Below are 24,641 nucleotides of genomic sequence, written 5' to 3' on the forward strand. Positions count from 1 at the left end.
CCTGCCTGTTAAAATTTACATAAATATTTTCACCTGGAACCTTACCAAAAAAATTCCAATTAACCTCTTAAATGTTCTGATCTGTGGATATTTAAATGCAATATGTTGCACATTTACTTTTTGGTACTTTTCTGCAGCACATACATGTGCATTTATGATGCAGGTTGGGCTGTCAATATTGCACACGCATAGTCATGAGAAAATCTGGTGCCTTCTAAGATAAGAATAATGGAACTGCTGCATTAGGTGAGATGTATCTAGCCTACTGTGACATTCTAGTGGCATTTTGTTGTGTTCAATTGCCTTAAAGATTGCCGAGAAAATTAAAGGTCATTGTTTAATTATGTCTGACTTCAGTAATGTTTACACTTAATTACAGAAGAGGAGAAATTTAATATACTAATACGTAAAGAAAACAGATGACAAATGTTACTCGATTTGCAGGAGAGAAAGACGGTTCTGCTAGCTTTGCAATAATCTGGTTTTGAATTTTGAAAAGTAAAATTATTTTAGAATTATGATTGGAATTGGATTTTGTGAATTTTGGCACTTTTCTTCTCATTATTTAGACTCCAGAATGGTACTTCATGCTGTTAACACCTGCTGCTTTTCAAAAATAGCAGTGGCATAAGAAACATGATTATATTGCAGGATGGCTTTCTTTTTTATTACAGAAATTCAGAGGCAGAGTCTGTGACAGCCAAATAAGGAGAAGAAAATAGGGAAGAAATACCTCTTGTAGTTCAGCATAAGGGGGTTCTTTGGTGGATTTTTTTTTAATTATGCCAGCCATTTATAGAACAAATTTTACATATTGTGCTTCAAGAAAGAGTACTATGGGGTAATAATACATGGATCATTATTTGGGATATAAAAGAATAGATGTTACAAAAATAAATAATAATGAGGGGAAATAAGGATAATAAAAGCACTTAAATGATGTCAAAGCAAGCAGAAGAGGTAGGATGATTAAGAGTAACTAGTCGGAGACTTGTATTTAAAGTGAAAAGGTGAGATGTAAACTTGAAAGTAGGAATAAAATGTATTTGGCTGCTCTGTGACTCTGTTCCCCAATCCTACAGATCATGCTGTGAATGGTTATTGTCCCTGGGCTTGGTTTGTGATAGTTTTGCTTACTAGGGGGAACTTGAAAGACTGGGTTTCCACATCATTTTAGGCAAGGACTGTAAAATGTAGAGATTTCTGTAGGCTCTGTATAAATACTGAACCGTGTGTTTACTAAGTGATTTTCAAATGTCTTTGTTATTTTAATCTCTGTTATGTTGTTAATGATATGGAACAAGATAGGGACTAATTAATTCGGGTTTATTTGCATTTTCAAGAGAACCAGAACATTTTTCCCCACCTTAGGAGAATTTCTTAGAACCTAATTAGAAGATGACTTGACAGATCTTCTCCCCAAAACTAACCAAAGCTGTCGTGTTTCTGTGGTCTTTATTCTGCATTTTGTATCCTCTCTTTTAGGTGGCTGGTGCTTCTCTTGGGGATGGAATGAACATGGGATGTGTGGTGATGGCACAGAAGCAAATGTTTGTGTCCCGAAGCCAGTCAAAGCTCTTGGTTATGCAAAACAGCTCTTAATTGGATGTGGAGCAGGACACTCCATGGCTCTTTGTCAAACTCCACATTAGACTTGGTACACCTGAAATCATAGCATCATGGATGTGGATGGACATCTTTGGATTGCCTAGCTCAGAAATGCTACAAGAGGATTGCCCATGATGCAGAAGAAGTTCTTTTCTAAGACTGAAGGGAAAGAGCATGCATCAAAAAATATAATATTTTAAAAAATGTTTCATGTGTCCCTTTCACAGGATTTACTTTCTTACCCACAGATAGAATGACAAACATTTTGCCTTCATGCAATACCACTGAAGAAAGAATGAAGTTTTCTTGTTCTTCTGAGAAGTCTTTGAGGAAGAAACCAGCTGCTTAATTGCTTATCATTGGTGTATAAGTTCAGTCTGAGGAAATGGTCTGAGAAGGTGGAGTCATAGGGCCCCTTCTAGTCTCTTATTATTGTATCTTTATGTCATGATGAGCGTGTGTTGCTCCCCTGCCAACTTATAATGGAGTTGTGAGCTCCCAGAATCTCAGAAAATCCAGTTTGCGTCCTAGAGAAATGCCAGTGTACATAAATAGATGCATACATACATTTTAAACAGAAGATTAGGATTTAAAAAGAAAAAAAGGAGACATAATTTGGAAGGCTGGCAAAAGGGGACAATGAGGCCCTTCTGAACTAGCTATATCTTGATTAAACTGTGAAAGGAGCAGTATTCCTGAAGAATTATCTTCTGTGCCAGACATCAGTTTATTACAGATTTACAGGGATGCAAATTCGCATGAATTATTATTAACTTGCAAATCTAACCTGAATTTTCTGAAGCTACTGCTTAGGGAAGAAAAACTTCTAAGAGCTCTTAGAAACAATAGAAGAGTTCTTGTCAAAGGGCATAAGACAGCTGTAGCTGTTAAGGGCAGTTCATTCTGACACAGCGCCTGTGTTTCCAGCTGCCTTCGAATAGGAAGATATCACAATCTAAACAGAAAGTTCTTACAAGTTCTCCAGCCTAAAAGGCAGACCAGAATGCTCTTGATAATTTCAGGTTAGTTCAGGCATCTGTTTCACAGCCCAACTGAGTTCAGAGCATGCCCACAGCACATGTTCCAGGTGAGTACTTGGCAGAGAATGCAGGCCTACCTATTTGATAGGAGAAATGAAAAAGTGTAAATTATCTTCATATATTATTAGTTACCTATGTTGAGTAGAGTTTTGGAAGCTATTTATAAAATTGTTTTTCACACAAATACAGTGGATGCCATTAAACTGGATGTTTACCACCCACGATAGTTACATTTGCTGTGGTATTTGATGTATTTCAAGTTCTAAACATAGAGAATACTACTGTGTGGTAAATGCACCTTTTAATGAGACCCACTGTTGTTTAATTTTTAAAGCAGGCTTGCCAGGAAAGAAGCCTTACAGAATTACAAATACTCAGAGAAGCGCTCTTAGGAAATAGGACAGGAAGACTTTCTAAAGATGTATCAGCTTACACATGAAGGGGAAGGAATTAAGCTGGTAATAGGGGCTGCAAGGCTTTCTCCCCCTTGGTTTTACAGCAGTTAGAGTTTATGGCCTAATTTTCAAAGGCATTTTCTTTTTCTATTCAATGGATGAGAAATTTGAACTGACTGTGAAGCTGGTTATAACAATTGTATTGCAGATACTGAAAGAATCTATAGGAATAATCAAACGGGTCCTCTGCAAAAAGTGCAGAAGTAAGACTTCTGTTGTAAAGTGGTTTTTTTTAAATCTATATGTTGGTTGTGGTTCTTCATGGCAATATACCATTCTGGGCTGTGACCTCTTGCACTCTTTACTTAAGTTACTATTTATGGACTCTCCTCTGCCATTTTCTAGATACCTCTAGCCTCTCTATTATATGCACAAAACAGTTTCTCATGCTTTGTTTGGCAGTTCTCTCTGAGGTTTCTACCTTTGTTTTCCTCCAAAATCTGTGTACTAAATAAGCATGTTATCTTGTTTCAGTAATTGTACCCTCTGAATAATTCTGTCCCTTGATTAATCACAGCTGGTATGTGTGCCCTATAACATAGTGGTTACTGTACTGAGCATATTTTGACTGTGTATGCTGTTGCTGCCGTTCATTTCAGACTAATACAACAAATTATGTAACAAATAAATATGACGTGGTTATTTGAAATGCTCCCTTTTTCAAATCTGTAACATGAACACACTCTTGGAAATTCAAAGTAGTATTTGGGGTGATAAGGAAGAAAGAAAGGAGTACTTTGGTTTGTTCTTGGTCTTGTTGTGTTTCATATCTGCATCTGATCTTCATCTTTGAATGGGTGAGAACTGTGTTTTCTCTCCTTTGTCTTGCCTGTATAGATTGAAAACTTGGGGAAGTAATGATTTTTCTTGAGAGCTTGACGTACTAAATGCTTTGTTGTCAGTCAGGACTTCTACATACTGCTGTAGTATGAAGAGTGAATAATAATTCATTGTAGGTGGTACATGGTTGAATGTCAGAAACAAGTTGTTGCTCATTCATTCAGAAATGAATGCCCTGTTTTGTATGTCAGTATGATTTGTTTGCAGAATAAAACATTGCATGAAATCAGCTAAGGCTTTCTACTGTAAGAAAGGGAGTACTCGGTGAAAAGCTCATAATCAAATGAAGAAATCCCCTTCCTTGCTGGTATCCAAAGCTCAGTGACTGTTGCCTGTTGATGTCCTGATGGAGATAGTCAGTCTGTGCAAGGCAGAATGCAGAGCTGGTGTGCTGTCCAATGCTTCTGCAGTGCATGCAAAGACAGACTTCTTTATGCAGGTCTTCAGTGCTAAACAAAGAAAGCCTTTTAGGTAAGCATTCTGCATTCACATTCAGATGCAAATAAACTGACACGGTTTGTAATACACACACACACACACACACACATATATATAAAAAACACTGGGACAAAGTAAGCAAGTGTCTGTGCAGCTGCTCTCCCCTCCCATTTTCTGAGAATAAGCAAACCTGCCAATGAGCTGACATTCATGAGGGGGAAAAGGTGAACTTAATATCACAGCTTTGCTGGAGAACGAGCTGTGAACTGTTGACCTTCAGTCCAGAGAACTTTCAGGCTCTTGGGTGGAGGGGGAGAAGGAAGCTGTGTGTGTACTTCTGTTGTTTGAAGAGGAACTCAAGCTAGGAGATGGGCAGTTGTTGCTCATGCAGCCTCCATGTGCACCTGTGCAAAACACTCCTGTTCTATTTTAAAGAATGCTGGTAGGAAGATGTGTGTGTTGACTCGAGAAGTTTCTATCTCTTGGAGGATTTGTTTAGGCTGCTTGGCAGTCATTGGTGTCATTTGACTTTGTGTAGTGTACCTGAGTGACTTGATGCTTTTCTGCTTAGAATGCCAGACCCCGTATTTGAAGTGTGCTCATCTTGAGGAACAATTCAGTCCTGCCTTTCTTCCTCTTTTTCCCAGTCACCACTTCTTACATGACACTGGCTTCCCTCCCCTATCTGCATGTTGTCAGTCCTGTTGGTGACTAACTAGTTCTTGCCATCTGCAGCTGCCATAAAGGTCACTTCTGCCTGAATGACAGGAGGTTTTGCTTGGCTACAGGGCTGAACACAGAGAAATTGAGGGAGAGGGGAAGAATGTGATTTGATTTTGCTTTATATGACATTTTTTGAGTCATAAGACTTAAAGATGAGGATGGCAAACAGGTGAAGGAGATCAGTTTGAACGTATGGGAAAAAATTTCAATGAATGTCAGTAAAGAGCTTTATGTTGTCAGCTAAAACATAGGGGAAAAGGATGGCAGAGGGGGAAGATAGATTCAAGATACAGGTCCTGAAGACTGAATAATCACCCAGAAATAGCAGCATTCCATCCTGCCGGTATCGTGGGAGTGAGATGGGGGACAAGCTATTCTATTTCTTGGATGTTGTTATTCCCCCTCTCCCACTGTTCATTAATAATAATATGAATTATTGACCCACAATGGGTTTTCTTTCTCATTCATAGCACATCTTGAAATTTCCAGTTCTCTTCAGTTGGAACAGCAACATCCATCCTCACCTTCCAGTCTCAGAAGTCTTTTGATCAGGCCTGTGACCTAGTCCAGCACTTAATCAAGTACTTACTATTTTTTCCATTAAATTCCATGAAACTCTAGATCTGATTTTAAAAAGACTTAGGTAATTTTGGGACTTCCATTTCCTTTTCCCCTGTATTGAAAATCACGATGATGACAGATCTTTGTCACTGAAATAGCGATGTTATGTTTTCACCAAAAAGTTTCGTGTTTTCTTAGCAATTTCAATATTTTTACGTCATGTGGCAAGTCTTGCGCTTTTTCTTTTAACTAGATATATCCTTAAAAAAGGCTCCAGAATTTTTCATCAGTATTTGAGTCATGTTTGTGGTATTTACTACCAGCTTATAGTTCAGAGCAGCTGAAAGATCTGTAAAAGGAAGAAGAAAATACTGAAGTGGAAAACATAAGTCTTGCTTCTGAAAGGCTAGGAATGGATGCAGTCTGTGGTAGAGAATCATCTTGTGTGGTTTTGACTGTGCTTAAAAATGTGGAGTTTACACTGAATTTGCTGAAAACTCTGACACAAAAATACTTGGACATTTGAACTTTTGACATAGCAATATCTTGATTTATGTACAAAAAAGAAAGTGGTTTGTGCTTTGTTCTTTTCTTCTAGCTTTTGTGCTATTTTTAATTCCTGATAAATGCCGATCTTAGATTTTTTACTCCATGTTAGAAAGAATGGTGTAATAGCCTTGAATTAAAATGCTTGGGTTGTATGGAAGTAGCCTGTTGGATGCATGTCCCGAAAAATAACTGCGAAGGGAGGTGTTTACCATATGTGCCTTTGAAGTTAATTTGGAGAAACTGCATGTGTAAAGCTGCTGTTGTTTTGTAACCCACTTAGAGGTTGAAGGGACTGAAGTAAGGCACATTCGTTAGCTGTTGGCAGGTTTCATTCGGGTTCATCTGTCAGTTGTATCTCCATTCACCTGTTTTTAATGCAGGGGCAGTTTTTACTTATCAGTGCCCCTGTAGAACATGGAAAGAGAGTATGTGACTGAAAATACTGAGCAATGAAAATGGTCTCTGTATTTGAGTCATGACCTGGATGAACCACATGTTACCTTGTGGGAGAGTGAGGAAGCATAAATTCAGAGTACTGGGAGAAAACATTTTTCAGCTTGATTAGAAACAAGAGCAACAAATAAAAGCTGGCTGTGTGGATGAGAAGGTTCAGAGGTGACATTTATTTTGCAAAAATTCCTCAGGCATTTTTTTGTGACATGTCAAAATTCTACTCATTTTCAGACAAGTCTTTGCAGGTTGGGAGGCAGTTGAGTTTACGTCCAGTTCCTGTGTCGGCTAGCTTCTCAATTAATTTTCATCTTTCTCATCTGTTTCCAGGTTGCTTTGCCTATGGACCACCTTGTAATTCAGATACAATGCAGTTTTGGTGGGAGTTCTGTCTGTAGGGTTTGGGTCAAGACTTTGTCACTGGAAATTGCAGAATTTCTATTCAATATTATTCCAGTGCTCCCTGAACATCATAAACTTATAAGACTCTGCATTTTTACTTTTTTTTAATATATATTTAGAAGTGGAGCCAAGAATTGGACAATTTTTATTTAATGTTCTGACATGATTTTTAGGTTTTTTTTGTTGCAAATGTCAATCAAATCTAGCTTCTGTTTTGTTTTTACTGATTTGAATGCATTAAGACATGTGGTACCTAAATTAGGGCAGCAGAGGAGTTGCCAATCAGTAATGAAGATTCTCTGTCATTTTAACTGTGTGGGTGCTTAATTGTTTTCCATAATAATCCTCTGTTTCAAAGTACAAAAGAAAAGGGATTCCTAATGGGCCATTGTGCTCTTCTGCAGACAAGGAAACATGGCATCTTTTAAATAATGGAGAGATGCTTCTCTCCTCTGGTGCCTTAATTCTGAGTAGCTAGATATAATAAATAATCCTACTTAAATACTGCTTTTCCTCTTTTCATCTCAGAACACTTTAAAAGGGGGATAAAGTCAAAGAAACAGAAGCTGAGGCACAAAAAATTGAAATGACCCAACCAAGGTAACCCAGCATGTCCACAGTGGAGCCAAGAATAAAATTTCCATCTCCTGTGTCCCAGGCCAAGGCTCTACCTTCTAGGCTAGTGGTCCATGATGTTTTTTAGGTAAGCCTCACTGCTACTAATTCCTTCTCTCCTTGCTCTTCATTCCTCCTCGCCACTGACTGCTGTTTCCTCATGTGCTCCCTTCCCTCCTACTTGCATAACCCATTTTTCAGACCCATCCTATGCCCTCCTCATTTCCCACCTCTTGTGCTACTGCTGCCTTTTCTCCAGTCACCCACTCACAGTGACACCACCACTGCAAAGCATGGCTGCTACTGAGCTTATTTGCTTGGGGTCAAGCCACGTGTCTCCTGTTCGTTCTGGTGTGACTCACTGTCAGCAGCCTCTGCATAGATGTGTTGTCCCTGCTAAGCCCTTTGGGCCCAGAAGCTGGGCAGGTACCCGAGAGTGATATCTGAGCTAATACAACTGCAATACTTTGCCTTTTGCTGACTCTAACCTACGCTCCATGGGCAGCAGAGAAACCAGTGGAAGCCTTGGAGGATGCGCTCTTAATATTTGGTACCCGGAGATGTTTGGGCCTATGTACTTGCATAAAGTTCTTAAAATGCTTAAGTGAATGCTGAGGTTTGAAAATCTGGCTTTGCCAGCCTGAACCAGGGAATATCTCTTCCCATGGGGGCAAATGAATATGCTTAGTTTTAAAGCATTTGCTTTGTCAGATAAGGAAAGACAGTCAAGAGATGGAGTTCTGGATCCATTTTCTAACTTGAAGTTCAATTTAAATTAAAATATTGTTCTTGATTGCAAATAAGCATTTGTATTCCCCTGAGAGAAATGTTGCACCTACAGTCCTAGATCAATGTAGGTGCTTTGGGACTTCCGAACAGACAAATATTTTATGCCCAAACTCAAGAAAGCGAGCAAGTTAAAAATAACCTGCATAATTTAAGCACATTTTCATGAGGTGAGGTTAGTTTTGTGTGAGCTCAGAGACAAAGTTGCTTCCAGGATATATACGGAAAGCAGAGAGGTAGGCTGCCTTGTTTTGAAACTATGAAAAGGATATACAAAGTGGCAAAGTAACAACTGCACTTGGGTTTTTTTCAGGATATCTTTTTTGTAAGCAGCTCTGTGCTCAGTTCCTTTCTGAATGCCCTTCCCTTAACCCTGCTTGCTCTCTTCTGTATTTCAGTCTGCTCATTTGTCCTAGCAGCCATTTGTTTTAGTGATGTATTTTCTTTTTGGCCCTGAAACTTTAAGGAGAGAGAAGGCAATTTATGTGAAAAATCACTTTATCCAGATTAATAATTGCTGCGCTCAACTGTTATCACAGCGGTATTAGCTAGATTTTTTTTTTTTTTGATGGAGTGAGAGATCAGAAACCACTTTGCATATCCTTGCTGTCTGAAATTGTAGTTGTGGAGACACATCAGGTTGGTCCAGAAGAAACAAGTACCTTCATGCAATCAGAGGAAAAGCTATATCTATAGAAGGTGTGCTTGAGATGTGCTTTTAACATTAGCAAGTAATAAACCATTAATTGTCAGTGGGTTCAGATGAAGGACCAGCATTGGGTCCTATAGTTGGGGGTCCAGTGCCAAAAGCTGAGTTTGCAGAGCAAGAAACCCAGACGTTCATTTCCTGCAGTAAACAGGAGGCGTGTAACAGAATATGCTTCTGCTCTTACAGTGGTGTGAAGTCAGAAGTAGTTGGTGGTGTTATTGCAAGCCTGAGGTCAGAACCTAGCCATGTGTATAGTTTTAATGCTTTAATCAAGATACGTATCTCCTGTAGTGGGAGTGGGCAGGCTTGAAGGAATTATTGTTTGAATCATAATACCCCAGCAAAAGCTCCTTAAATGTAAAACAGCTGGGATGATGTGGTAAATTTGTCTGAGGATTTAGTGCCAGGATTCAGTGCAACAGCTCCTAAAATTTTCCAGTTGTCTCCCTCTTTCCCTGTGTGTTGTCAGAGCTGCCTCTGTTGTGCAAGGGAAACTGGGGTCAGATACACCTTAAGGTTTAGATCATCGCCTGAAGAGTGGTGCATGGGAAGTGCTCTACCTTTTATTTTCTGGTTATTTCTGAAGTGTTTATAGAAGTCACCCAAAAGACATGGTTACCTCAAATCAGAATCAGCTGAGAGGAGTACCGAAAGGAAAATGGGACCAGTAGATGTAAAAAGTAGCACAGAATGACAATTGCCTTAGGGCACGTGTACCCAACCTGTTAGCTAAGGCTCATATATATGCAAAGCGCAATGGAAGAGGGAGACCGACGTGGGATTTACAGGGCTGAATTTATAGTAATCCTTATGGTAATGGAGAATTTGAGCAGCCTTCACGCTGGGCCCTTAAGTTAGTGTTAAATGAAAAATGGGGCAGATAAATCTATTTCTGGACTTTTAATACATTGTAAGAGGAAAAGTTGTTCATTAGGCAACTTTTGGATCCTGGATCTTACCTCTGGAGGTAAGAAATTGCCCGATTATCAGATGAGAACAGCAGCATAGAAACAGTGGGAGAAAAATAGTTCTTGGGAGAAAGGATAGTCAACTGAAGTAGAAATCAAGTACATAATGCTACGTCAAGGACTACAAAGGAGTTTTCTAATTACATACAAATTCAGATTATCAGCCTTTCTTGTATTCTTAAAACACAACTTGAGGTCTTCCTTGATTTTCCTTTTGGAGTAGAGTTTTGTGAAGACAAGGTCCAGCTGCAGTTGGTTTTTTTGTTTGTAATTTAGCACTTACCGGAGCCATGAGTGTTTCTTCTGGGTTTTTTGGGTTTAATCTCTATTTCTTCCAAACCATAGGGATACTATTCCTTTACATTTGCATTCTCATCAGCAGTCGCAGATGCCATTGCTTGCCTAGAAGGTTGCCAACTCCTTTAAGTTCCTCAGATGAAGTTAAAGGTGTATCCTTCCTTATAGAAGTACTTTACCAAAAATGCTCAAGCAACTAGTATGCTGTTGACACATAGTCCATAGTTGTCATATGTAGCACCTAAAATGAAATTTAATCCCATTCGTTTCTCGGTTCTTACTGCTGCATGTTTTGTGTGGCAAATAAAGTGCGACTTGGATACTGGGATTTCTTTCAGAGTTTCGTATCAGGTGGACTGCTGTGGCTCAGTGAAGAACAAGTGAAGGACAGGGCCCAAAGAAGTAAGAAAAACTGAATTCATTTAATCAGCTAAAAAGACAAACTTTTATTATTGTTGGGGAAGGAAAAGGAAGATACCTAGATAATTATAGGGTTTTTTAATCTTCCCTCATAAAATTACTAATGGTGTGGATTCTTCAGACATCAGTTGTATCAAGTGTTTGCAGGCTTCATTTATTATCTACTAACCAAAATTAGCATTGTAGAACCAAAGCAATACCAAGCTTTTTTCCTACGTATCTGTTGAGAACACTGTATTTATTCAAGATTTTTAGAAGCAAGTCTCTGGAAACCCCTGATCGCTTCAGAAAAGGATTCCCCTTTACACTATACAGCAGGCACTGAAACCATGATACAAAATTTATTTCATGCTAGAATTGTTTTGCATAACATTGTGCATGCATTTTACTCAGTACTAAATTGCATACAATGCTGTTGTCTTGTTTCTTAAACTTTGAGACCATTTATACTTGAGTATTTTCCTGATTTTGTACTATAAGTCCCAGTTTTAAAATAACACCTCTGTTTAAAATTCATACTGATTACTTATATGAACAATTTATGAAGGGTCTTTACGTTGGATCTATACATCAATAAAATACAACATAACCAGAGCTGGAAAATTAAATCTAGGCCAGCTGTTACTGTCAGGTCCAAAGGAAGGTCCCATGTGTCACAAGCATGCCAACAAAAACAGACAGGAAAAAGTTTTTCTTATTTTTATACACTTCTAGTTGGATTAAAAGTTCTTGATTTCCATGTCGGTGTGATGAACTGTGAAGGCGTGGTCAATATGACCGATGACTGCCTGATTGCACTTTTTAAAACCATTACTTTGTATCTTGTATACAAAAAGAAGCAATCCATAGCAAAGAAATGTACAGTTTTATAATGTTTTACATTTTGGCTACAACAATGTATGTAAAAGTAAAGAGCTTTGAAAGAAAATATATAACTTTGCTTTTTTTTCTCCTTAATCATACATGTGCAGTGTTTCTTGGTTTTGGGTGTTTGGGTTTTTTTTGTTTGTTTTGGGTTTTTTGTGTGGTTTTTTTGTGGTTTGTTTTTTTTTTTATTATTTTTGTCTTCATGCAATTCATGCTATGGAACAAAAAAATAGATTAAAAAAAAATTATCTTCTACAGTTTTGTTACATTTTGGCCGTAGAAAAAGCCTGCATCTCTAGTACAACTCCAAAACCACGAAGAATCATCCATAAAACCTGCATGGAACGAGTTAACTTTGTCCAAATGAGAAGGTCTTCTATGCCTGCACAGTTCCACAGAGATGTTTATTAGCCATCAATGTTCATCTCCATCTTGCCTTGTCAGGTCACTCTGACTGCCTCTGTTGGCATATATTTAGCAATGACTGGACTTTCTTTGCAAAGATCTGCATGTAAAGAATACAATCAGTACTTGAGCTTCTTCCCTGTGCTTTTCACATCAAGCTCGGCATCTTAGTTTTAAAAGAAGGAGGAAAAGGTGAAATAGCTACATGCAGAGGCAGCCATATTCTTCTTCAACAGGATTTTTTTTCCATGCAGTCAGCCAGACTGAGACCTCTCTACAGTGTGTCTGAGTATTGCTTTCAGCTTAAAATAGGCGCCCATGCAAAGTTTCATCCTACTGTGCTTGTTTGCTCAAACTCCTGCAGGGTTCCTATGGCTCAAAAATATCCTGAGAAAAGCAAAATCTTCCATCGTTGGCATGTTTCAGCATTGACTAAATGCCTAACCCATTCCATACAGAGCCAGTAGATCCACCATTAGCCAAAATAAGCATATACTAGCCGATGCACCAGGAAGCAGATTATCTGGTGCATCCACCCTTCTATGTACTGATACCATGCAGCATGTATGGCCCACCAGTACTACGTAAATGCCTGCCTATTGTCATCTGAGTGCTAGTTAGGAGTGTTGTCACCTAGCATCAGTAGTAACACCATTCCCAGCAGGTGCTACTGTGAGACATTGCATCTTCAGACTTAGTCACCTGGATTATATGCAACATAGCATAGGCTAATTGAAAATAAAGCTTTTTAGACCATTCTCTGCTACTGATCCATGCTACAAAATAGATGGGATGGGAGACCAAGAACGTCTCACTGGACTAGGAGAGCTGTAGGGCGCAGACACTGAGGATAATCCTATCGCTTTTCCACTTATGCCAGCTATGCTGTTAAGGCTCCGTGACATTTCGTAACCTTCATTTAAAAGAAAAATGCAAAGTACAGCATTGGATCAATGACAGAATGGACTAAGAATGAGGTCAACATTGTAGCCAGTTCAATAGCATCTGCATGCACGGACATGCCGAGAGTAGTATCGCTTGCAACATGACTCAGAAGGCCTTTGAAGTACAGAACAAGTTTAAAAAATATATATGTATACATATATTAAAAAAAAAAATAAAAATCATCATTTCTCAAGGGTGGTCAGGCTACGTAATTGATCCTACAGGCAGCAACATGGTTGTACCCTAAGAAGAAAAAAGAGTCAGTGGGAGGGGTTTTCTATGTCTCTGTCATACTTTCACACATACCTCTCCCTTCCACTTCATGCATTTTTGACCTCAGGCAAAATTAAGGTTTCTGGTATCTGTGGGGGTGGGAGGGGGAGAAGGCAGCAAAATCTGTAGAATTTGTTGTGTTGCTGTAGAGATACTACTCCTTTGTTCTCAGCATTTAAAAAAGAAAAAGAAAACAAAATTGCATGCATTTGGTTTCCCTCCCTCCCGCCCTTCTTTTTCAGACATGCACGTAAACAGCTCAGCAAGTGTACAGAGAGTTGCACAAACTATGGATGAAATTCTGTTGGAACAACAATTAAGATGCTCTCAATGTGTTTCAAACAGGCCAACAATATGCTGACATATATTACTCTTTAGCCAACCAGCCTCTGTTTCATTCAGTAACGAGAGGCGGTTGCAGTGCATCGTGAAAACCATACATTCCTCATCCCAAAGGATGTGCCATTTGGAGTGTTCCCCTGATCCACTGGAACCACCCGAACTCGCCCAAGCTGAATGAACACGGTCAATGCTTATCCAATACAGAATCAAGTAAAACACTTTGCTACAAAGGTAAATTTTAGAGGATATACTTTCATATGAAAGTCTTGTGGTCCAACTATATCTTTGTTGATGATAAGCTTTAAACTTATAAATACATACACTATCTATAACTGGCATTTACTATAACTATTGCCCATCATACAATGGCACATGGGAATTCTATAATCCATACTCAGTGTATGGTTACGTAATACAATCTTTGCAGTTTTAAAATATTGACTATATCATATACTATATACAGTACACCAGTGATAAACACTGATTTGAAGAGAGATTTCTTTTCCAATTTTCCCATTCCTTATCAACTTTGATGCATATATATATATGTATGTAACTCTACTTTTGGTATGTATGGTCTCCTTACGTTAAATTATTTAAACAAAACAGCCTATTTTAAGAAGGGAAGGCTTTTTTCATTTGATTTGACTTTTGTTGCTAAATAGGTAATTCTGACCATTAGCAAACTAAAATGCAGTTACTTCTGAGAGACCTGTAGCTGTCAGAAGTCTGAGAAACTAACTAGTAATGAGTTATTTATGAAAGGAAAGTGATTTTAGGTGGATTATTTTCCAATTTTAAGACACCTGTGATAACAGATGTTCTCATATGCTTCTCTTTCTCTGTTAAACTAAACAGCTATGAATAGCCAAATAATTTGTTTTAGTGCTCTGTCAAGGTAGCCACATAATCATTTCATATTTCTTAAGGATGTTTTGCTTTATGTTTTACCTTTTCTGTCTGCCACATCCAAGTCTGTGCTCCTCAGAGTCTGGTAAGATCTGTGAGCTCTCCGAGTGGCAAACCTTCATTGCTATGAAATGTTAATTGGCCTCTCCTCAGAGAATGGGCTAATTTAAGGACATTGTAGTAGAGCATCCTCCACTAAAGCTTACTGCACCAGCTGGGGTGGAAGACTCAACTCCCTAGCATAGCTGCATGGGGTAGTTACAGCTCCTCAGGCTTTTCTTTCTGAAAGAAATAGGTTAGAAACTCCAAATGCAGACATCAGGTGGTGGTTTCCAGCCCAAACGTGCATCTCTACAGCAAGCGCACTATCGCGTGCTACAGCTACAGCTGACTTTCTCTTATTTATTTAAAACGGTAGCTAACTACATGGTTACAGGACCCCAGCTACATACCCTTTCTTATTCCTCCATCAGGCGGGCAGGGATATTCCCCGGTTGATAAGAGGAAGCAGGGTCCATATCTCTCCCGAGTGCCAGAGCGAGTAAAGGGCAGGCCCTCATCAGGCGTAATAGCCTGGTCTATGTGGGGACAGTCTTCGTTTGCCAGCGCCGCCTTGGCCACCTCACCATTCAGTTTCGAATCTTCAAACATATAAGCAGAAGGCTATTGAAACACTATGCACTGTTTATTAAGAGTTCCAGCTGCAAATTAAGGGTTCACAGCTAAAGAGTTCTATAGCGACACTATAAAAGGTAGCACATCTGTCCTAGACACTGCATTCATGTGCACTGCACCAAAATAAAATCAAGTCTGTTAAGTGGGAGGAGAAACAAAACGTGATCGCATTAGGTGTAACAGCAGCCACCTGTACTTCCACATAGTGGGGCAGTTTCAGAAACGAGCGTGCATTGGTTCCTAGTCCTGCGAGCAGAAGACTGCAGTTAGAAATTGGATTATGTTTTTACATGACATCGGATGGTGCATGAATGACCTGTTTGCCATGAAGCCTTCTGTTGCTCAGACCTTTGGAGAGGCAGTGGACTGTGAGTTGTGTTTTAGTATTTGAGTATATTCTGTTTGTGCTGATTTATACCTGTCTGCAATATTACTGAGGGGAAAATTCCTGCTCTTCCCCTCCCCAAAATTTACCGAGATTGTTTTATACTGTTTCCAGTATCAGTTGTGCAGAATGGTTGTACACGTTTTAGACACACAGAGTACGTTATGTATGGAAATACAACAGCAGAATGTGGATTTTAAAAAAAGCAATCAATTTTCTGATTTTCTTCTGTGGAACACATACAGTATTTGCAATGCCGCCACAGGACACTACATATAGAAAACACTACAGCAGGCCATAAATTTGGAAAGTAGATAGAGTAAAATTTACTCTCAGCTGTAAATAATGAAAATATGTTGTCAGATTTGCCCATTTTACTCCACACATTCCCATGAGGATAGACTGAGAATAGTATGTTTTCTCTGTGTGACTTGTCTGACATTTATAAAACAATTTAAAGTGCTGTTTGGTGTAGGATATATTTTAGGGTTTTAAAGTGCAAATTAGTGTATTGAGAATATACTCGAAATATGGCACAGCTCAATATGAGTTTTTTGGTTGAAGGGAGGAAAAACTAAGCAAAATGTGCTTTCTGAAGTTTCACAAATACTGAGATATGTTAACCGAGTGGTATTGTCAGCATCCTACACCTCGGTTGCACAATGCTTATTACCTAGACACTGTAAGGCAATGGGTGGTCCTGCAAGTCTTTAAGGAAAGACAAACTCAACAAATAGACTTAATTTCAGTGCCTCTTCCAGAATAGCCTACTAGCTTGCTCTAAACGCTACATCATACTGTCATTTATTTTTTGGTGGTTTTGAAGCCAAGTAATAAAACAAGCCCAAAAGAAAAATTCATTAGGTAGAGTTGGAGATATGATTCTGAGCCTCTGGTTTCAGATGGACAACATAGGTAAGTAGTAGGCAAAAGCCTTTTCAAGTTATATTTGTTGCTTTGCACACACGCACACACAAGTACAGAGATGCATATGACACATACTATGCATCTAACCATGCACCAGTAATTGCATTCTATGCCTTTACTTTTCTTTTATTTAGCTGTCACTGATTTGTCACAACATAAACAGTCTTTTTTGCAGATCTCACCACTGCCCTTTTCTTCTCTGTGCAGAATAAGCCAATTATTTCTCCAGAGAGGGAGGTAGTAAAGTTTTGTTTTGTGAGCAATGAAATAATTGGGGGTCTCAATACATTTTAAAAAATGGCAAAAGCTATAGATGTACTTTAATACCTTTAATTTCAATAGGATTCTAAAGTTTTATGGTTGCACTGAGTCACAGTTCCTTTCTGTTCATCACACTCACTGCTATTTAACACCACTCTTTGCACCTGGCACGGCTGCCATAGTAACCGTGACATTGCAGGTACTGAGCTGTTGATTTAAAAATCATGTAACTGCATCTGGGGAGAACTGCTGTCCTCATGGGGATGAGCAAAGAACTGGGCTTCTTCATAAGCCTCTACTGCTAAAAGCTGATGGCTCTAATCCTGAAATGAGGGAGACAGCTGTGTCAGCAGAGCTCTGCGCTGAAAGCTCTGAGACTTCTACTGGTATGTCTGAGCCTTGGTTTGCAAACTAAACTGTTAGTGATGGAGGGGGCCCTGGCCCATTTCTAGAGCTCAAAACACCTCTGAGCAGAGTGGTTGTCGGTCAGGCTGTTCACTGTTAACAGTGAACATCCTTTTGGAAGCAGATTCCAGGCTCTGTTGTGCTTGAATGACAAGAAAATTGACCTTGGAATTAATTTCTTAAATTGCATTATACATCCCTAGCAACTAGAGCTGGGACTTGCTCTTGCAGCCTCCACAGGGTCCCTTAGCACTGATGCATTTTTCTCTATACTTGTTGAAAATCTACAACATTATTTTATTTCTGTTCAGTAGGAAGAGAACAGAGTAGCTGGGGATGTGGACAAATCACTGAACTGTCCTACTAATGTCCCTTGAATATTCCATGCATGGGCCATGCCTTAGGGATCACATTCTGGATAGCAATGCTAATCCACAGTGGCAATTTTGCTAAATATTTAGGAAGCAGAGAAATTACCAGCACAGAAGACTGCGTCTATTGCTGGTGTATATAAGTAAGTGTTAAGCAGAGTAGTTTTGTTCCAAACCACTGCTGCAGCACCTGATTTTCAGAAGGTAGGACTCGGCAGTCACATATTTAATATGTGGTTAGTCTGTATGGGAATAAAGAAAACATTGCTGATGCTATCAGCCCACAGTTAGAAGTTCCCATTGTTTTCACTAGCAGATCTACATGCTGAATAATTTCAGGAATGAGGTCTAGAGCTGGAATTAAATGATGTTATTTTAGGTTGATTTCTCAAGTTTCAATTTGCACATTTGCTTTTTCCAAGATTTTCCAAGACTGACCTTGGGTTTGAGAAGAGTCCAGGGAAAACTACTGAAACCATTACTGTCTGGTGACTACTAGTCTAGTTATACCAATAACAGCTACTTCTAGGTGCTTAAAGCTTCGAAGGCTTGATTCTGGCCTACCAAATTCAGATGAGTCTTTCCATCCCTGCTAGCAGAATCTGAATTAGGCCTGTACAGCATTTTTTGTTCTTTTAGGTTCTGCTTCATGAAGAAAAGTCAACGATGTTTTCTCTGTGTTACAGATGGGTAAAACTAGCACGCAGTGAAGTGACTTGCCCACTGCTGTGTAGGAGGTTATTTTTGACAAAATCTTCTGACTCTCAGCTTGGCACCTTATCTCCATACTTGTCCTATCTGTGGATACCTAGTTAACTGCACCAGCGTTAAATGTTCTCCTGCAGAGATTTGGCTAAGAGGATAAAGTTTTCAGCAGATCTCCCAAGGGAGTAGTTTGTTTCACAACTACCTCAGTTGCGTGGTGTCCACTTCCTTTTTTCCTCTCTCATCTATCTCCATTTGCAAAAAAGTACTATTAAAATGCCTCAGGTGTTTCCAAGAAAACACTAGATTTCAAAATGGGGGGGAGGGCTTCTGAAAAAAAAACGGGAGAACTGCTGGATTTTGCATTAGAATACTCCGCTTATTGTGGAGAAGCACAGTAGAGACTGCCTATGTCCTTGCTGCATGGTACATCTCTTTTGTCATAGCAAATGGTTGCATGCTGTCATAGTGATTTTACCAGTGCTGCTGCTTTTGGTTATAAGCTAGAGTCTGACGCTGAATCTCCACCTATTTGAACTGCATCTAATGTTCAGAGTATTAGTGGACATAATTGTATGATATATTCATTGACCTTAGTCTGTGCTTGGAAATGTGGCACTTGTACAGAAGTGATTCCTACACTGGGAAAGTCACCCCAGTCATCTTGCCTTAAGCAAACACTGCCATTCTCCAACAGCTACCAAGAAAAAAGTTCTAGGCCTACCCTTCTTACCTTAGATACCTTCAGAAATTGTGTGTGGGCCAGGGATGGTCCCAACTCACACTACTTCTTCTTGGGGTTGTAGCTGCCCCCCTCCTTTGTTTTCCATGTGTCTACAGAGCTGTGAAGTGGTCACTTACCCCGATGACTGGATGAGTGGAAAGGCACTGTCAGGGTGGACCACTTTCCATACTTACAGGATTGGAAATCTAATGCCTTTTCCAGTCCTTATAGAAACTTCTGTAGGTCGTAACCACTTTGACTGAAACAGGGCTGAGAGAAACTCCACAATTCATAGCATGGTATCCAGGCATATTTACTCATGAGTCAACATCTGGCTACATGAATCATGCCAGATTCTAAAGAAGATGGGGTCTTCTCAGCCCTAGATCAGAAACACAGCAATTAAGAGACATAGTGCTGTTTCCTTTTGTCACAGTAGGTCACTGGCAATCTCTTCCAGAAAAATGCAGACTGTCTTCCTCCTGGCTACCTTTGTCTGAGGATTAAAAGAGACAAGGACCCAGCTTGAGTAGCTACAACCTCCCTGAATAGCCATTTTCCATTCCACAAAGGCTTGGGACTTCAAGGTTCTGCAGCCCTGGTACAAGGGAAGGGGTTAACAAGCAGGAAGGAGGTAGAAGCAGTTGAGTGTAAAACAGGGCCAGCACTAAGAAAGAAAGTTGCTTGAAAGATGAAGAATTTTCTACTGGGGAGGCCTTGTCTGGCTAAAGTTACGTTCCACACCACCACCCCATGTACACCTAAAAATGAATCTACAGGTTGTCTAGATCTCAGCTGTGCTGTTATAGCCCTGATCCCAAACCTGGGATTGCCATTGTTACGGTCTGTGGATAGTCCCACTCCTGAACAATTAAGAGCGTCCTTTGGTTCTCATTCAGAGCTTGAGGGTAATTTTTATTTGCTAACCCTAACATGCACAGTAGCTGCCTGAAGTATCTTATGAAGAAGGATCTCTATGAGGTCCCTCTCAGCAGAAACCTTTAATCCAACTGGATCCCTGAAGAAACTTTTGGTACATTGTCCATTGAGTGTGTTAATTACTCATCTGTTTTTCAGTCCTCTTGCACTTTTCTGGTGATGTAAAAGGGATGTTAATGTGGCAGACATTAGTTGTGTCATACTATGCTGGCAATGGGAAACTCTCTTGGTATGATGGTTTTCCCTGGCTCTTGGGCTAGTGACAGAATGATATAGGAACAGAAGTGTCATGGCCAGGGTGAGGATGGAGAACTGCTGTGCTCTAGCTTTTTTGAGCTACAAGCCTATTAGCTGGAAGTGGGAAGGAGAGCAGCTATGAGGCTGCTGGAGTTGCTGCTGGAGGACAGAATTTCCCAGCTGTCTTTATTTTAGAGAAAATAAGAAGATCTTATATTCCTTTTTGCATCCTATTTTTACAGCATCACTTTTGCCTGATACTTCTTGTGCTAAGCAAATGATTATGAGAAAGTTAAGAGTATGAATCCAAGTATTCAAAGACTTTTACTCTGATTTGTGGAGGGGTTAAGGGCTGTGCAGCATCTGAAAATACCCTTTGACTTTATATCACTAAATTTCTCTCTGAGATGGTCCATGGAAAGGAATTGTTTACAGTTCAATTGTCTTGCATCTCTTTAATTCCAGTTTCACTCCTGTTAGCCAGTTTTTTCTGTTTTAGTTGCTTGGATAGTGTTTGCTCTCCATTAATATTCATGGCCACTCATCAATTGCATCAGTATAAATAACTTTATTTTTTTGTACTAGACTCCATCTAAACTCTGCTGTGCTTCTTCACTGATTAAGGGAGGGTCAGAGCATAATAGCAAACCAGGAAGTAAAGGAACTGCACCCTGAGAAAAATATGCTTTTCTTGACTTAGAACATGGCTATAGCGATTTCTGAGTTAACATAAAATTTACTGACAATTAAAATAAGATTAGTAGCAATAAACTTCATGCTGTCCGTCTAGAAAATTATCAGAAATGTCTATCAGCTATTTTTTAATGATTCTCTCAAAGTAGTGTTTGGGGGGTAATTGGGGGAGATTGTAAACAAAATACTTTGCTCAGGACCTGATTCAGCAAAATAACAATTATGCTTCTGTGCCAGACCATCTTTGGTTACAGAAATCAATTTTTATGGGCTCCAGAGCCTCATGCAGGATTAAGAAATGTGGATCTCATGGGTAGGGACTCATTTTTGTTGTTGTTAAATCAGGTCCTTGGATTGAAAGGGATATAAATAGATTAAATTAGAAAAAGAATTATGGAGAAGGTATATTAAACCACAGACAAAGGATGATGAAATTATGAAATTATGGCTTGGATAGTATGGAAGGAGTATAGGATAGAGAAGAACAGTATAGAAAATATGGGTTTAAACCTTTGAAAATGAGTAATGATGCATCACATGGGCATCACTGGTTTTCAAAATGGCAGTGAAAATAATCCTAAATTGGTGGGTTTGGGAATTTTTTTCTGCTGGAGAGTAATGAAAATTAATTTTTTCCATGCAGACTATCTGAAAAAAAGAAGGTAGTTTAACTAAGTAGTCTATTGTCATACCAAGTACTTACTCTTTGCATTAATACCTCGCATCAGGTTTTGTGTCACAACCTCAGTGAAGTTACCTATAGTCTGTGACATTCCTTGTTCTTTTGCATTAAAGAATTGTATTGTAATCTCCTCGGCTGCCCAACATGGAGCTCAGGTTGATGGGAATTGGAGAAAAACTTCACAGAATAAAATGTGACAGTCTGTAACATACACAAGTTGCAAGCAACGTACAGTAATAACAAGTAAATGTTAACAAACAGAGCGAAAGAGAGAAAGAGAAAAAGAGAGAAAATGTGAAGAACATGTAAAAGAATTAAGATTCCTATATAACAACTCAGTTTTAGTTATCCCAATATTCTAAGGCCATTAAAATAAAAATCTTTATTAGTTCTAGGTGTCTTTATTAAAGTTTCCTGATTTTTATATTACTGCATATTTTGAAAGTTGCTGTGAAGCTCTTCTGAGTAGATATCACACTGATGGACTTTACGCTGGCATGAGAGCAGAATTTAGTATGCTAAATGAATATGCAGAATCCTTCCAATCCAACCTACCTCTTCCACATTTACTCACCACCGTGTTGACCTGGGTCCCTCCAGGAAGCCGTGTCCCCCAGTAAAGGCACTCCAGTGATGGTGGTGACCGCCTCTCCCAGTACTAACTGGCCAACACAGTAACGTCACTCCCAGAGAATATCACCTTGAGAGGTACTACTTCTTGAAGTGAGGTGACAGTATGTTGGCTGCCTACCTATTGGTACCACTAGAGGAATTACAGGAGCTCTAGTTAAGTAGATGCAGTGCATCTTGCTATTACAAGTATTACTGGATATGTGCTTAATGCAGCGCTGAGAACTGTTGCTCCTGGAAGTGCTGCATTGCAAAGAGCTCTGAAAGATCCTTCCTAGTTTTATCCTGACACTTTTGGGGTTTCACTTATACCCATCCTGGAGTTTTGAGGGTCTCGCCAACACCATATTCTGTAGAGTGCAGTGGATCATTGACAGGTCAGGTAGAGGTTGCAGGAAAATGCAGTCAAGGTGAGTCATGCTACAATCTTATATTACCGCTCTGACTGAGGAATACAGTATGATGATCTGTACAGTATGGAAGGTGTCTGAGTCATGGAGCATGGATGAATACAAAGAACAATGACAGCAGGAATGGTAGATTGCTTGTTATTTTGGCTTTGTGCTTATAAACAGACAAGCAAGTAACCAAAAGGCTTGAAGAAAATTTCCAGCAAGTATAGAGTAAGAGGGGTATAAGCAAGTGGACTGGGCACAGAACTGGGACCTCTTACCTAGACCCTTTTGTCCCTGGCCTTTTGTAATAATGGGTAAGCCATCCCATCTGTCTGGTTCTACTGCAGCCAGGAGATATTTCTTGCACAGAGGTGCCTTTTGTTGTATCTGTCTTGCAAACACCAGTCATACTCAGTCCAGCAGAAGGGAGAGATGCCAAGACTACCTCTTTCATATCCTAGGAATGCATTCTGCACTGGGTGCTGTAGGAGCTGCAGTGGCAGGCACATGCCTGAGAAACAGGATTTACTATATCTACATCTGCCTTGTGCTGGAGGATTGGCACAGGTTGGCCTTATTTGGCTGGAGTGCTTGTATCTGTGTTTTCCCATCACTAAAAGTGCCTCGTGCTCATTAAGTTATTAAGGCATGAAAAGTCCTAAGATTTATTATTTAGTTCTGTGATTATTTTTCAGCATAGTGCAGTCCTGCCCCTATGCACACACTCATCCCTGGCTGTGGCCAGACCACAGGGGGCTGTGTAGGGAGGGGTTGGGGGGGTTTGCTTTTTGGGTTTTGTTTGTTTGTTTGGGGTTTTTTGTTTGTGGTTTCTTTTGGTTTGTTTTGTTTTTTAGTATCTCACATAGTGCCAGAGAAAAGTGGGAAACCCAAAGCACTGTGCTTGACTTCATATCTCCTCCTTTTTTGTTTTCAAATGACTTGGAGTAGAGGATGTTATTTTTTACTCAAATTCTAAAGTACACAAGCACCATAGTACAAGTGACACCCACCGGTTGTATCTCTACAGGAAATGACAGATGAATAATTGTACCACCAAAGTATTACATTACAGTAGTAATAAATTCTGCTTTGCATATGATCCACAGCTATGAGATTGCAGAAATGCCACATGGGGCAGGGGGCAAGGAATAGATCCATATTGCTTCCACCTAACTGTAGGCGCTTAACTGGGGATCTTAAGGTAGAGCTGCCATCACCTGAGATCACTTATGGTGAAAGCCACCTCCAGAGGGCAATTCAGATCAAAAATGAGTGAATTACTCTTCCAGGCTTCCTGACTCTTCTTCCAGTATAGGGGGGACCTCAGGCAAATGCATCTTAAGTTAGATGGGAAGAACTAAGCATTATTCCTTTTATTTTGACCTGTCACAATTTCTACATTAGATCCAGAGGACTCCATCTTCAGTGACATTAAGATGCGATTGTTACCTCATTTGCTATTTTGGAGTGATGAATTTTTGATTTTTAAAGGCTAGAAAGGCTAAGTATAGGGAGGAAGGAAAGAACATCTCCCTATTACCTTTTCCGCTGCCTTTTTAGCATTTTTTATGTCCAACACGTTTAAACATGAAAGTCATTTGAGCTGAAACGGACGTAAACTCTTTGCACTTACATTGCTATCTACTGTCCATTTTATAGAGAGGGTTAAAGGTTTTATGACATTAAACTTAGATGATTTTTTTTTTTTTTAATGTTCAAAGGCATTTGGTCAGAGAATTTGCTTCCCAGTGAACTGAAGGACCACCACTGTGACTACATACCTATGGCTTTAACAGTGCTTTGCTATCCATAAAAGCCACTGAAGGTCACAAACTACAGTGAAATGTTAGGCAGCATAATGGGCTTGTGACAAGAACTGCCAAGAGTCCTCAGCTCCCACTGAGCATTGGCACGAGAATTACAGTGCTCAGCACACTTTTGACGTTAGAACTGGTGTGTTGCACAAGGAATACAGGTTATTTAGGTTATGGTGACAGAAGGGATGAAAAA

At 39.5% G+C, this 24,641-nt stretch overlaps 2 protein-coding genes across 8 annotated transcripts in view; one reads left to right on the forward strand and one right to left on the reverse strand.

The window, feature by feature from the left end:
* The window catches only part of SERGEF (secretion regulating guanine nucleotide exchange factor), a 166,065-nt gene extending 154,247 nt beyond the window's left edge, over positions 1 to 11,818 (forward strand). Inside the window, 2 exon segments of the mRNA XM_075094659.1 lie at positions 1,486 to 1,635; positions 1,638 to 11,818. Coding sequence (XP_074950760.1) covers positions 1,486 to 1,635; positions 1,638 to 1,675 — 188 coding nt within the window. The 3' untranslated portion in view covers positions 1,676 to 11,818.
* Positions 1 to 24,641, reverse strand: part of KCNC1 (potassium voltage-gated channel subfamily C member 1) — a 133,206-nt gene that overhangs the window by 6,968 nt on the left and 101,597 nt on the right. Inside the window, exons 3-4 of one of the 7 annotated variants that reach the window (XM_075094654.1) lie at positions 15,055 to 15,243; positions 10,863 to 12,233 (exon numbers count right to left, since the gene is read on the reverse strand). The exons of 1 other annotated variant lie outside the window; for it this stretch is intronic. In XM_075094654.1, coding sequence (XP_074950755.1) covers positions 12,169 to 12,233; positions 15,055 to 15,243 — 254 coding nt within the window. In that variant the 3' untranslated portion in view covers positions 10,863 to 12,168. Of the gene's footprint in view, positions 1 to 10,862; positions 13,322 to 15,054; positions 15,244 to 24,641 lie in introns of those variants that run through there. 5 more of the 7 variants (XM_075094653.1, XM_075094655.1, XM_075094652.1 and 2 more) reach the window with 5 other exon arrangements.

Source organism: Phalacrocorax aristotelis, chromosome 5, assembly GCF_949628215.1.
Source record: "Phalacrocorax aristotelis chromosome 5, bGulAri2.1, whole genome shotgun sequence".
Taxonomy (NCBI): domain Eukaryota; kingdom Metazoa; phylum Chordata; class Aves; order Suliformes; family Phalacrocoracidae; genus Phalacrocorax; species Phalacrocorax aristotelis.